Source organism: Blennius ocellaris (assembly GCF_963422515.1).
Source record: "Blennius ocellaris genome assembly, chromosome: 5".
Classification (NCBI taxonomy): domain Eukaryota; kingdom Metazoa; phylum Chordata; class Actinopteri; order Blenniiformes; family Blenniidae; genus Blennius; species Blennius ocellaris.
The window spans coordinates 12375477-12391469 of record NC_137654.1 but is presented as its reverse complement, the minus strand read 5'-3'; the positions used below and the strand labels follow the sequence as shown (position 1 = coordinate 12391469).

General features: G+C 40.6%; 1 protein-coding gene across 1 annotated transcript in view; it reads left to right on the top strand.

The window, feature by feature from the left end:
- Window positions 1-15993, top strand: part of celsr3 (cadherin, EGF LAG seven-pass G-type receptor 3) — a gene marked incomplete at both ends in the record, with an annotated part of 119486 nt that overhangs the window by 74703 nt on the left and 28790 nt on the right. The window contains 5 exons of the mRNA XM_080496409.1: window positions 7429-7570; window positions 9610-9730; window positions 13897-14080; window positions 15588-15689; window positions 15799-15893. Of these exons, the coding sequence (XP_080352535.1) occupies window positions 7429-7570; window positions 9610-9730; window positions 13897-14080; window positions 15588-15689; window positions 15799-15893 (644 nt within the window). The remainder of the gene's footprint in view (window positions 1-7428; window positions 7571-9609; window positions 9731-13896; window positions 14081-15587; window positions 15690-15798; window positions 15894-15993) is intronic.

Genomic DNA, 15993 nt, shown 5'->3' with positions numbered 1-15993 from the left:
GACAGCATGGGAGAGGAAGCAGCGAGGCGCCGCCATCCCCGTAGCATCCTGCACCAGCCTGCAAGCTAATCCTAACACCTTGACTTATTAACATGAAGCACGCGCTCAAGAGTGGGCATGCACGCAGATGTCCAAACAAACTGATGCGCGCGCACACACACTCACTGCGTTACTGTAAATACATGCACACGCGCACAGTCTCATTATCATTAAATTTCATCAGCACAATGAGCTCCATTAAATATGGAGACTGTTTTAAAACGAGCAGCGCTTAGAGACAAATCAAAGTTTAATAAAAAGCGTCGAGAGAAGAGAGAGGTGCTCTCTGAATTATTCCCTTTCAAGAGTGTGTTTGTGTGTTTTGGGCCGGTCCTGAAACCGGCTAAATGGGTCTCTCGTATAATTGACAGCGCGTGTGATTTGTGCAGCACAACCTCAGAGAAAACACGCCTACTCTCTGCAGAGATGGAGCCCAGCATGACAATGCACGGCCTCCTGCTGTGTGCGTGCTTCACAGACAGAGTCTCAGGATGTATGTGTGCTGCTCCACAGACACTAAAGGCGCCTTCACTGCACTTTGGATTTAATCTGATAAATTCAAGCCTTGTTAATTTATTCTCGCTGGTGTTCTCAAGAACAGGAACTATTAGAGCTGCTTTTCATGCACAAAGTGGCCACCGATTAGTGTTTTTGGTTGTCTGAGAGCTGTAATTTTAACACGACTGATTTTGACTCATATTTCTTCACATTTTGAGTTTGTCGGAGAAGTGCACTGTCCAGTGTGAGGGGTGGAGCTGCAGTAGTATAAGCTCTGTCCCTCTGGGGGGGGAGAAGGAAAGATTTATGATGTTCAAGCTGTATTTCCTTGTATTTCTACTGAGGCAGTCAAGCTGCTGAATCAGGGTAAAGTTGTCCTCGGTGACAAATGACTCCTCACCCAGGAATGTCATTTATTGAACAGGTTTGGTATCAATTCTAGAAGCGTATAGGTAGACCACTGTTTTTAGAACAAAAGCCGGTGGCACATCACGTTCACGGTGAGCACATTTTCAGCATGTAGCATTTTTTCAAGAAAGTTTACTAACTCAAACAAGTCTGAAACCATTTAATGGCTTTATGTTTCCCTCAGGACTGTGAACCCGTGGTCGTCAGAATCACTGACTCGCAAGATAACCAAAAAACAGCTTTAATATGCATTCACAGTTCATTTTCTTGTTTTTAATTGCCACGAATCACCTCTGTAGTGGCGGAAATCACATAGGAGATGATAACAGTCTCACACTCATTGATAAATATAGTGTTTTAAACCTAAATTCCTGTGAATTAGCATATCAGTGCCTCTGAAATCAAACTTTTTTATTTGTCTTTCTCAGCTCAGTTTGGGTGTTTACCACAATAGGGAAAACATTTTAGCAGCTAAAATATTCTTTCCACTACAGAAATTCACTGTCTTTGTCTGTTGTTCCATGCTGAGCAGGAATCACACAGTGAGCTATTTCAGAAAGAAAAAAATGCAGGACCCCAGGTTTCAGTGAGATGGAAATATCCTCTCAGCTTGCTATAAAACTGCACAAAAAAAACCATAACAAAGGTGTACACACCCAAGTGAAAACTCAGTGTGATCAAAAAGTTCTGTAACTCCCCATGAGACCCAGATTGGATTGAGTTCAGCTGCTGCCCTTTTCGTATTGGTAACTCGTGGTGTATAATGAAATTCAATGCCCCCGCAAAGATTGAAACACAGTCTTGGAGGTTCAGTTATTTATGCAGGCTTGGCACCATCTGTGATCTGTGACATCTCCCTACGGCGTCCAAAAGACAACCTTTCAACTTCCACTTCATCTTGGGAAAGACAAAGGAGTCCCAGGTAGACGGTCTCGATGAGTGGGCGTGGCAGTCGTGTTGGTGGAGCCTTAGAATCCTTTGCAGTTTGTGCACAGTGGACGAGCATGCTGCCAAGAAGGAGCATCGACACCAGGGGGGGCAAACGTTTGGCCTGTGGGCGAGAACGGGCCCGCCAGAAAGTCCAATCTGGGCTGCATGATGAAATCTGCTATTAACTGAAGTATATACAGTATATTGGACCATCATTACTTACTTTCCACTTTGTATTTTGCTAATTGAGTTCATGTGATCAGGATGGCGACACAGATGTAGAAATGTTTTACGCCTTTGAAGATATAAATAGTAGAATAAAAATCCACCATAATCTGTACGTTGTAAAGCATGTGGTGAAGCATGATATTGTTGAATTTGCAGTTATTTTATTCAAAGTTTAGGTTTGTCATGTGTTGCAAAAGGATACTTCATTAAATGTGAACTTCTTAATGATATAGAAATACTTTGTTGCACTGAAACAAATATGGAGAGTTAGAGTTGTAGTTATAGATATAGATTGAATCAAATTGCGCTGTATTTGGTCAGTGAAGTAAAATGACTTTGACCGCCCGTCATCTACACGAGCCTGGTTGAATCTCTTCAACCTGGGCGTGTTGCTCATAGCAGGATACAACGTAATAACAAGATATATTTGGCATTTGCTTCAATGTTTATTGTATTTCAGAATAACAGTCAAGGAGAATAAAAGGCTGAAAACATGATTCTATGACCATCAGCAAAAGCAAAAAATAATTAAAGCATTAACAAGAAAGATATAATAAAATATTTCAAGATGGCAGCAGCCTGGCTGCAGCAAACGTGTTACATTTGTATCTGTCTCAGTTGAACAGAATTCACAAAACAAGGGAGTTTAACCAAACACCAGCACATGCTCAAATACAAGAGACAAGCAAGCAGCTTTCTCTAACTTGACCCGAAGCATAATGAATGACAGAAGCATCCACCCATCATCTATACTGCTTAACTGCTGAGTGTGGGTGAAGACCTGGTTCACCCTTAACTGGCAAAGTCCACACAGAAAGGTACCCAAAGACAAACTGGGGATATTCTTGCTGTGAGGCAAGAGCGTTAATGTCTACAGCACCGCGTGGCCCTTATAGGAGCAAACAAGCCTCCCTCCATCAATCGCCCTGCCTGATGCTGAGAATCGTGTCCATCCTTTCATCTCCTCTTGGTGTGATGACTGCAACTCCCTCCTTTTTTGCATTCTCGACAGAAACTGTGTCGCCAGACTGCTGAGAAATACAAAAGAGCATGGCCACATCACCCTCGTCCTGCGTACCCTCCACTGGCTCACTCTTCCTGCTGAGCTATAGAATAAAATCTGCTTCATCACCCACCGGTTCATTCATAGAAATGCAGCTCCATATATGGAGGAGCTGGTCATTTCACATATTACAACATGCTTCCCCCCCATTCCTCATCTTATCTCCAGGACCAAACTCGGCACCACCGGAGACCACCACAAACTGTATACTCCTTCAAAAAGGGATGCAAATCATTTCTATTTTCTAGCTTTTGTGGTGCCGATTGTCTTTTATTTACATGAAACGGAGACACTCACAAGACCTCATTTTAATCCCAGTGAAAAATCTCTCATGTGCACCCGCATGTTGCCCCAGAAACACCTGTGAACCCAGATGTTGGCCACACATACATCACACTTCGCTTCAGGATCATTGTGAGAGATTCAATTCTCAACGCTGTCATTATGTATTAGTCCACCAACACATGTTTGCTTGGTGTTTTGACCCACACAATATTTCCTCTGTCAGATAAAGGCATTTAGACAAATGGACGGTTGAGTACACAGATGACTCACTGGATGCTCCTGATTGTAGATTCCAGCTGACGAGAAGCTGTGAGTCACTCTGGATGTGTTGTGCAGTTCGATGGCCGTAACTTTTCAAACAAAGCCCGACTCCGAAAGGCAGGAAAATGTGTGTGCGTGCACACAATGCGCCACTCCTTCCCCTTCCAGGCTCGGGCCTTGCTCTCCCTGCGTCTCCTCCGTCTCGTATTGTTGTGACAAGGCCACTGTCATTATGAGAGTCTGAAAACAGCCAAGGCCGTCGTCGCCTCGCTCTGTCAGTTGCCATGGTGAAAGTGTAAAGATGTATAGGGCTGATACAGAATGATTGAATGTGTGTGTGTGTGTGTGCGTGTGCATATAAAGGGAAGCGGCAGAAGTGGAAAACAATAGAGTTAGAAACTGAGAGTGCAGGATCATGAGAGAGCAAACAGCGGACAAATCTTAGCGACAATCTGTTGTGTATATTGCTACGATTATACCGGTGCGTGTTTTTGAAAAAATAATAGTGAATTGGAGACTGAAGAATAGCTGCAATCGTCCCCTGTCTTGTGTGTAATTCCCAAAATATTTTCAAGTGTACGGACGAGAAAGAAATTGAAATGGAAATTTTTTTTTTTAAGTGTTTGTGAGGGTAAAAGCAAGTCCAGTGCCTGTGGGGTTTTTTTCTTTTTTTTTTTTTTCCCGCAAATTGCAGTTTCTGTGCGAGCTAGTAATTTCACAGTGAAAACAGCAAGAGAGAGTGAAATATTGGGGAAAAGAAATGGAGTCATTGGGGAAGCTGGTCGGCATCAGAACCTGTGGGCAAGGCCACGGGGTTTGAAAGCAGAGCACCTTCTGCATTTTCTCCAGCAGAACAGGCACACATGTTCCAGCTTCAGCAGCAGAAATGCAAACCTCAATGAGCTGCACACACACATCAGTCAGTCACTGTATGGGCACGTCCTTCTGTTCAATGTTGCTGAATTAAAAAGGCAAAGCTCGGAATGGGAGGTCAAGGCAGAGTTATTTCTGGTGCTGTGCCGTGCATATGGGATGTTTTATTATTATTTTTTTTTTGTATTTGAGTCATTACAGTGAAATCATCTTTTCATTCCTTCTGAGCAGGATGCGATTTTATTGCTTTTGTTTCCATCCATACATGAAAGTGTGTTTTTACGTTGTGGCCTCACCCTGTTATATTTTATACCAGCTAATAATAAAAGAGGCTTAGTCACCAGGATGATGTTCTGGTTTAATTACAAAGCATGTGTTGGTGAGAGGCTGTCTTTATTTGTACTAAATACACCTCAAAGTGGGTGTGGAGCGCTCAGCTTTTGTCATTAGATTAAAGAGGCTTTATGTGTGGCTGTATATTGCTATAAAAGAGGCTGGTGTGTTTCTGTGGAGTGTCTGGGGATCAGGTTGAAGTGTGTGACGGCTCGGTTCATCTCAACGCACCGACGCACACTGGAGTGTGTCTGTTGTTTATACAGATCTGCTGAAGTGGCTTATTAAGTGTTCCTCAAATGCTGTCTTTGGCAAACGTTGCTGTTTCATAAATAGCAAAGGAGTCTCAACTTTATATCCAGTGACTCCAGGTTTTTTGAAATTCCTCCTTTTTTTAATTTGCCATGTTTGTACCATTAGTATGCTGCTTGAAATGCCTTGGCCCAGAATGATTGCATGCTTGGATTTCTTTGACACCAATTCATGATACAAAGTGTAGAACTGTTTATTATTTTAATAAACCTTTTTCATAATAATTTACTGTATTGGAGGGGGAAAATGAGAATTCAAGCATTAATGTAAATCAGTTTGGCAGTTGCAATCTACATATGAAGACAAAATATTACACATTGAATTGCCTTTGGATCCCAACTATTTATATTATCTTCTGGAATTCAACTCAAATATACTGTACTTGGTCTGACAATATATGAGTTCATGGGGTCACAATGTGGTTTATACTCCTGGAATGGTGCAGTTTCCTGCTTTAGACATTCTCGTGATCACACTGCAGCAAATCAAGAATTTTGACTAAATATTTAAAATTCAGCTTCTGATTATGTGTATCTCTGTGCATTCTGTGCCAAAACAAGAAAAAACACTCGTTGATCAGTTTTGTTTTCTATTGATCAGGAGCACAATCACTTTGAGACATGTCAATAACAGAAATGAGTTGACGGTGTAAATGACCACATCTCATTTTAAATCCAAGTGTGTGCACAGATGTCCATGGGAACATTTGCTATTTCATCAGCACAGGCACCAACATGAAAATGTTTGATAACACGCTGGTGTAATTTCAAATGGGGCGTAAATCACAGGGACGTGTGCGGTGTTATACAAGCCAGGTGTGTCATAGTGATGTAAGAGTTTCCTCCTGTGGTTCAACCATCCGTTGATTTAAAACACAAACTGCAAAATGCAGCAGAAAAGTGAAGCTCTATACCAAATGAATAGGGTTTCTCAATTACAGTTGGAGTTTGTCTTTGCAGTTCTTGAAATAGATGTTGGCAGACCTTAAATATTCAGTCATTAAAAAACAAACAAAAAAAAACACATCAACTTTCAATTTCTCCTGTTTTCGGCACTAAAAAAACATTTTTTTGTGTTTCACTGAATGTAAATGTTTTCCTCACGCCTATCTCAAAACTGTTTGTGTAAAACCATAATTGATGGCATGATTTTCTTTCAAGCCTTTTTCTGGAGCGCAGGGCTAATTTCCTCTCAGACGAGGAGGCGTTTTGTATCAGTGAATGACGATATTGTGCTTCACAGTCGCGGTGGCTTGTTTCCCAGCGGCTCGCCCAGCCGGAGTGTGTCAGGAGAGTGACATTTGTGATAATCGCTGTTTGATTTCGGGGATGTTTACTTGTGAGCTGGCGGGTTATTATGTCGGGTGCATGGACGGGAAAGAGAGTGCTTTTTGGAATATCAAGATTTCAATAGTTGTTGTTCTGTGCCATACGGGAAATTATCGACTACTAATTTACAAACACTCACTTTTTAGTTTAGTTGTCTTTTTTTTTTTTTTTTAAGGATACTTACTTTGCCTTCAAAAATAAAGAGTACTTGAGCTTACCTTTTCTGAGATTGTATTTGGATACTATGTTAAACATTGATAATCAGGTAAAGTTTCCACACTGAAGAATAAGTCCGTAACAAATGTCTGCTAGATAGTATTTATATTGGATGCCTTCCTTAATGCAACCCTCAATGGGATTGGAGATCTGAACAGTGACCTTCTAGACATGAGTTTGCTGCATCGATTTCCATTGACCATCTTCATTTCTATGTTAATGTGTAAAAATATACAGGTTTTCTGGTGTCAAACTCATTTCAGGGCAGGCGCCACATACAGTCCAATTACATCTCAAGTGGGGCGGACTGATAAAATAGTAACATTTTATTCCTAAAACCACATAATCAAAACAGAAAATGATTCAAATGTCAACATAAAGCTAATTTCAATGATACCTCTTGGTAGTGGCACCACCAGGATTCAATTTCATTGTACGCGCGCTGGTAATTGGTCATATTGATCAAATCTGTCATTGAGCATTAAAACATGATTGAAGTTTACATAATCAATTTATGTGTTTTGCAGGAAATTGAGTTTTACTACTCTTGTAAATCCATCCACCAAGACCTGCCTCCCTGTTACTTCATCATATTATGATTTGGTGGCAATGCATCTTTTCTTTATTCTATCTGTATTTCCCTCTGTTTCTCAGGCTATTATGGGAAAGGCTGCACTGATGCTTGCCACCTGAATCCATGCGAAAACGATGCTCGGTGCCACAGGAAGCCCAGCTCTTCTCATGGATACACGTGTGACTGTGGAGACAACCACTATGGACAGTACTGCCAACACAGGTACACAAAAACACACAAGAATTGTATGACAGCACACTTCAAAGATGTCAGCCGTCTGTTTAAATCTGTTACTACTCTATAGCTAAGCTCTTTTCAAGTGTGTGCGTGCGTGCGTGCGTGCGTGCGTGCGTGCGTGCGTGTGTGCGTGTGTGCGTGTGTGTGTGTTTGCATTACAGCGATAGTCTCAATATTTATCCCAGTGGATTTCATGCAAGGGTGGAGATGTGGGGCAAGAATGCTACACACACACACACACACACACACACACACACACACACACACACACACACACACACACACACACACACACACACACACACACAGACACACACACACGCAAGGGCTGTAAGTAAAAGTGTGTGCAGTGGGAGTGACCCCAACCTGACCTCACGCTTCCTTCCTGACTCTGAAATCCACACAGCTTTAGATTTATCTCATGATCGGCTCATTGTATGTGTGCACGTGTGTGAGAAATATTAATCTTTGATCGAGTGGGTGTGTGTGTGTGTGTGTTTTTTTTTTTTTTTAACATTTTGTCTGCTATTGAAATGTCTGTCTACCTTCTGCCTCATTGCTAATTTCCCCTGATGTATCTGTTCTTTCACTGATCCATCTCTGCCACTGTGTAATCCATCTTCTCTCCTCTACATACATAAAATCTAGTCGTGTTTGTCTTTGCTTACAGGTTGTAAGAACATCAGATTTGGGAATATCATATTACTTTGTTGCCACTCTGTTTGATATAATGACAACATTTAAGTGAGCTTTTTTTTTTATCATAAAGAGAAACAGTTGTGCGCAGCTGTGCTGTGACCGTTACGAGTTCATTAATGTTGGAATTCACTCGTTCCTTCTGACAGCAACATGGAAGAAGTCCAGCTGTAAGTAACACAAAGTCCCTGCTGCTTTAGCCGTGCTGCGCTAACATTATAGCTTATAACACACGCTGCCTGCACGCTCGCAGTTTGTCTCGACTCTTTTGTTGCTGCTTTTTCTCACTGTAATTTGCAGATTAATTCGTTTCATGAATTTTTAGTCAACACTAACATGAAAACTAACAGATGAATTATTATGCCGTCAACTAACCGTAATCTACAACACTGTGTGACACATTTTCACGGCTATCTATAATGTGAAGATCACACATTTTTCTCACTTCTGAAGCAAACATAAGTTATTTTGAATGCCGTAACTCCTACAAATATGTTCATCACAGAAAATAGGTTGTGTTTCCCTCTTACGATCTTTATATTTTCTGCTGTTCTCTTCACACAAAGCACGTTTCCTTTAAGTAACCATGAACACACAGCAGCCATGACGTTCCATCACTATCACTTCTATCTGTCCTTCATGACTAAAACTTCCTGTAAGGAGCACTAATAAGATCCTCGCAAGAATTAACTGTGAGGAGCACTTATCTCCTCCGTGATCCATTAGACACAGAGAACAGGAGGAGAGCACATTAAGTGAGATGTGAGCAAAGAGAAGTACGATTAAGATCCGAGGTATGGAATTCCCAGGAGGATGAATTCAGCTGCGTTTAAGTTCTAAACAGATTTTAAGATGAGCATCTTCACGTAAACTGAAACCAGCGGATGAGGCGCTTTTGTTTACTTTGTGATGATTATGCTTCTAACCTGAACCTGAAATGGACTAATGATGTGTTTGATTTCACGACTCTTTAAAGTTTGCTTTCTCTTATGTAGCATGTTCGGAAGTATTTGCTTACGTGCTTTAAATTCATGTCGGTCCTGACCTCTGTATGCTTCCCTTTACCTTTCAGTACTAATATTTCCTTCCAGTTTGATTCCCTTTTCACTCTCTTCATTTTCACCAAGTATTTCCCCTTTTTCCTTTTCATCTCTTTGTTCCCACTAATTGATTTGAAATGAGAGGGAAAGTTGATGTGCTTTGAAGAGAGATGAATACTTTGTCACACCATCAGTTGCCCTTTCTTGATTGGCTCAAATCGTGAGGCTGAATTGGAATGTTTGTGTGTTTGTGTGTGTGTGTGTGTGTGTGTATGTGTGTGCACATAGGATTGATCACCAGTGTCCCAGGGGCTGGTGGGGCTCTCCGACATGCGGACCGTGTCACTGCGACGCCAACAAAGGCTTCGACCCGGACTGCAACAAGACCAGCGGACACTGTCACTGCAAGGTAACCAGTGATCAGATGTGTTGTTTTTCTCTGTTATGCGAGTTCCCGCTGCACAAGATTCGCCTCCTGGGCGACAATAAAGCAGTCTTGAAACACGGAACTTGAAGGACTATCAACAAAAGGTCAGTCAAACGTTGCTGAAGGCAGTACTTCGTCCAAAATGTAGACTTATGGCTCATTTTTCACTGATGGAGCAACATTTTCCAGGAAAGTAGCCAAAGCACTTCCATTTATTGGATAACCCACGAGGTGAGAGATTAATCTTTTCGAGGATATATGTGGTCTATTTAGTTGTCCAAAGTTTATTCAGTATGTCTATCTCCAGACCCTCGGTTCGAAGCGACTTTATTGAATTAAGTGAATGCGGACACAATGTGTGGATTTGGTTGGAGAAAAGTGATATTGCACCTTCCAAAGATGCGATAGGCTTGAAAAAGATGATCTAAAAGAATACAACTGGGCAGGTTGGGCAACTCTGGAAGTGGGCTGCAGACCTGCAGATAGCTAAAAAATTTATATTTTGGAAGTGAAAGGTTTTTAAGCCCCACATTCGACCAAATCAAGTCTGCTAGGGAGGGAGGAAAAATATAATTTGCAACCATAGATAAATTGAGCATAGACTTTAGTTGAAAGTCTTCATGGACACGGGTCAAAATTTACTTTATACACCTCTGCATAATTTACAAGTGACATGGATTTCTGGATATGTAAAGCTATGATGGTGATCTTTAAGTGCAAATTGTGCAATGGGTAGCAGCATTTATGGGGAGGATTTAACTTTAATTTAAATTTAAACCCTGATATTTCTCCAAATGAACTCAGAGTGATAAGATGAACAGAAATGGTCAGAATAGAAATGTACAACAGCAAATCATCAACATGAACACAAATCTTCAGGTTCTATACCATATCTCTGAACCCCAATAATAAAAGGGTTAAAGCATAAAGCTCCAGATAGAAACTCCAGTAATAATAAGGTATGTGTACTGGAGGCTGTAAGGATGTTGGAGGTGTATATCATGTTGATGCAGAGTCTGGGCGGGGGTGGTTTGCGTTGCCAGGCATGGCCGTCACATACCATTTGGATATGGAGTATGAATTAGGCTTTATGCCATTTAAAGTACTTGTACTGGTACTTGTCCTTTATAAAAATAGGTACCGGTGCATCCCTAGTTTTGACTAGCTTAAAGGTATAGTAGAGGATTTCTTCTTCCGGGTGGATCATCAAAATAACTGGTCCTCCCAATTGTCAATCATTCTGGTGATATATGACGTAAGCCCGTCGTACGTGCTCGTCCCTGCGCGCAGCTCACTCCACACGGTCCTCATCAAGCTGCTGGCCGACCCCACGCATTATTCTCTGACATTTTTACACAGTTTCACCCCCTCTGGTGCAAATCTTCTTGTAAAGTGAGCTTATGTGAGCGATGCCGACTTGTGACTTGTAAACAGAGCGTGCACGAGGAGAACTGGGCTCGTGCATGTCTCTCGCACGCGTTTTAGTAGGCGTTCCGTCTCGGGAGCAGGTACAGCGTTGCGCATGCGCATTTTTTTCAAACGGTGGAGAGGGCGGTTCTTTCCTAAAATTCCTGAAAATCCTCCTGTATACCTTTAAGCTGATGGGCTAATGTCGGGTACAATTCAATGGATATTTCCCATTTTGAGGACAGAAATGGATGCTTAAGAGAGAGTTTGGGGGAAGCGGCCAGATTGAAATGCTTCACTGAACATGTCAAGTCATAGAGGAGACAATTTATCCCCAATTTTCTATAAAAGTCAGATGTGGGTAACCGTATGGACCTGGACCCTTTCCACATTAATTCAGAGATAGTAATTGTATCCTCCAGTTTCTCTGCTACAGCTTGTTCAATGCAATGAATATCAAAACCTCTAAATAAAGCTGTCAAATACCTAAATAATACTGATAACAATAATCAAAATATGCATAGTTACCTAATTATTTTGTATTGAATTTACTGGGTATGTTGTCCTGTATCCACGATTGAAAGTGCATTAAAACATTTATTACTGCCATTGATAGTATGAGAAGAACTTCATTGATGTTATGCCATCGATTTCTTTGGTCCTGGCTTCAATCAGACGGACATTAATCACCTCACAGGTCGATAGTCTCACTGGCTAATCCACACACACACACCAGCTCCACCAACCATGATCCAATGATCATCCCCTTCTACCCACATTTCAACCCAGTGTGAACATGTGTGTGTGGCACGCCTGTGTATTAATAGCATGTTTAACTGTTTTTATCCTGACTTTAATCTGATCTCTTGCCCTTAATCCTTGATCTTTGAAGACACACACGCGCGCACGCACACACGCATACACACACACACACACACACACACACACACACACACACACACACACACACACACACACACACACACACACACACACACACACACACACACACACACACACACACACACACACACAAGATAAGTCAGATTAATGTGCACTGTGTCCCTACTATTGCTACGCGATGTGTTAATGTGACTTTGAAGTTGTAAACTGTCCAGACTGAGAAAAATATATAACACAGCCAGATCAATGTTGAGCATAGATAGATCTCAATGTTGGCAGTTTGAGCCCCAGAATTGCACCACATGCCAATTAGCCCCTTTCATGGGTGCCATGGGTGCATGTGACAATCAGTGTAAAAGTGCTCCAAGCTGCTGAAGCCATACAAATGTACCATATCAGTTAATTCTGTTGACCATTTATCATTTAGATAGATATACATGTTGTCTTTGATGCATTTCAGGTGTTGCCAGATGTGTTTCGGACACATTTTCTTGTTGTTCAATGTATTCTTTGCAACATTACATTTTAAACTGCAATAAAAGCATTTTGTAACTCTGAACGGATCGAATACAGCTGAACTAATATATTGGCCCATGGTTGAGGCCACATGAACATTTGCTGGTTCAACAATAGACTGTTATTCATTAGGTTCATATTTAAACATTGTTGTGTTTTGTTTAGTTTGTTCCATGGTCTGCTTGGGAAGTAGCATTAATCACCGTGCAGTTTTTGTCAACAATGACGATTCAGATCATTTATCAGACGAGGGATATTAATATCCTCCCCTCTGTATCAGGCCTTGTGTACAGTACTTCCTGAGCTGGCTCTTTTGTCTACCGTTGTAGAAATCACTTGCTGGGTGTTTCAACCAAATTAAAATGAGTTTTAATAACAAGTAACTATTTTGTACCATGACCTTGATGTAAAATATGTTGTGTCAACATGATTCATTGGTGTTACTGTCACTTAATTACAAGCATTGAGTCCAACACAGTTTCTACAATATCAACAGAAAGCTAATTTGAATGATGCCTTCTGTCCAGAAATGTCTCCAAAAATGATCCTGTAGCCATTACATTATGCATGTTTTGAAAAAAATAAAAAAATCCCCATGAGAACATGACTTTATGGCTATTGCTCTTCTCAATGTTTACACTTTGGCTGGTTTTGGCACACAGATGTTCCGTTTAGCACCTCTGATCAATATAAGTTCTCTTCTCACTAATGACTGGGGAGATGGCACCGAACAGCCGTTCACTGTCGTTCACTGGTTAGATTTCCACAACTCAAAAGTAGCAGGTTTTAACTCCTCACGTAACTGATGTTTAGCATCATTTCAAACGGTGACTTTATCAATTTCTAAAACTTATCTAAAAAAATAAAACACATACAACAGACATGTTTGATTTTTTTCCCCTCTTTTATGCTCATCGACGTAATGACCTCTTTTACCTTGACAGCCGACATTGCTCATGGCGTGCTCGTGCTTGTTGTGCCAAGAAAAAAGAAAAATCATCATATGACCATCTGTGTTTGATGCCGATGTTTTGAATTTTTGAGCGTTTATCTGCAGATACCGATGTGCTGATATCATTGTGCGACCCTGTTCTGTGTCTTTTCATGCCTCACAAGCTAAACGATTAGGAGCCATACACTGCTGCTCTTTGTGTTTCTGTTTTACCTGTGGGCTCCTCGTGTGTCACATTATAAATCTCGCCCCGCATGTGGTGAGATAATTGCTGTCGCTATTCTTGGCACCATGACATTTTGCATTCATCTGATTGCGTGTGGTCTGTCCCTGTACTTAAGCTTGTGTGTATGTGTGCGTGTCTGTCCAGGAGTTTCATTACCGTCCTCGGGGCTCGGACGCCTGCCTGCCCTGCGACTGCTACCCGGTGGGTTCCTTCTCAAGGTCATGTGACCCGGAGAGCGGCCAGTGTCAGTGCAGACCCGGGGTCATCGGCCGCCAGTGCAACATGTGTGACAATCCCTTTGCAGAGGTCACGAACTCTGGCTGTGAAGGTGAGAGGAAGTTACAGGATATTTTTCTTTTATCCATATGTGAGCTGGTTTTATCATTTAGTTTACATAACAAATGATTACTTTTTTCATTCAACGATTTGCTCAACATCACAGCTCTGGAACCCGAGAATATTATTTTTAGCTTTTACTATGTATTTTTTCAATGCAACACATTTGTAAACAAGACATGACCTGAATCATTTGATGATACAACATGATAAAACAGACACACACTTGAAAAACAGAGCCACCTTTGAATATTAAAGTTGTTTGGAAAAAAATTTTTTAATCAGACATGCGAAATGAAAATGTACTCGCAGAGAGAGGCAAACCTTTAAAATCTTCTGCTACAATGATGCATCATGGGAATGTTTGGTCACTTTAAAGATGCATTGCAGATATTACAGGCCAAAGAAATCAGATTCCAGCAATGAGCAAGGTTAAGTGCAGACGTAAACATTTTTGATGATAATATCTATTTTATTTAAGTCCATAAATGTTACTCTTATTCATAATTCTACACATTCTTACACAATAATGGATGAATACAAAAAGTGGATTTCAAAAGAAAGGTAGGTGAAAGGGATCTGGACATGTTTCAGTAATGAGAATTTACTTTATAGTTTGTTAAATAATAATGACCACATTAAAATAAAATTATAATATATATAAAATTATAATAACCATTCCCTTTTTAAGCAATATATCATATAATGAAGTGGAGATTCAACTCATTTACTTTAGTAAATGTTAAAGTACTGTTTTTGAAAATTACTTGAGAGCAAAAGTAAAAATTCTATATTAAGTTTATTGAAATAGGAAGTCTTTGTGTCCAGCTTGAATTGACATGTTTTCGCTCTTAAAGTTGTCACTTTCTTCTTGGTACAGTTAAATAACTATTCTTGTCAACAGCTTAGCTCTTATGACTGATTCTGAATCATTGCCTGTAAAGGTTAGAACAGTTTTGAGAAACTTAGGCAGAAATAAGTACTGATGTTTGTGTTCAAGTGTCGCAAATAAAAGAAAATATTTACTTAAGAATTCAGACACCTAGAAAGTGTACTAGTACTTTGTTACTCACCGCATTTTGATTTTATTCCAATGCTTTGTTTGTATTCTGATTTGACATAATTTTAAGATTATCAGAATTGTCTATTGAAAAGCAATATACTATGCAAAAATAAAATGTTTTTTCTTCCTGCTCTTATCTTTTAAGCATAGAGACATTTGTCAAACGTGTGCCTGAACTGTAATACAAAAAGAAATGGTTAATTATATTCATCATCTTTTTAACATCTTCCATTTAATTTGATTTTCTTTTCTCTGCTCTTTCCAGTTTCCTGCTCATAATTACATCTTTAAATTTGAAGCTGGTATTTTGTTGTCTCGCAATCATTTTCATCTCTGCAAATTGAGAAAAAACATTTTCCTTTATCAATGTTTTATTTTGCTTTGAATGAAAAAACTTCCCAGACTGAATAAGTGGGATTTCTAATTACCTCTGCAGTTATTTACGACGGCTGTCCCAAGACCATCACTCAGGGGATCTGGTGGCCCCGGACCAAGTTCAACCTGCCGGCGGCGGTGTCCTGCCCCAAAGGCTCCGTCGGTCAGTACACAGCCCAGCAGGAGCTCAATCCAACATAAATATGTGTATTTTAATGACAATGCATGGACACATCATGTTTTGTGAACATTGTTGTTTCTCCTCCTTCCAGGTGCAGCCATCAGACACTGTGATGTGGAGAGAGGATGGCTGGAGCCAGACCTTTACAACTGCACCTCCCCCCCGTTTGTGGAGCTTAATGCCGCTGTATGTTGATGAGTACTGACGCTGCTCACGCCCAACACTGCAACTGACATATTTAGCTGATTTTTGAAATGGGTTGGAGTCTATATGTCTGCTCATGTTT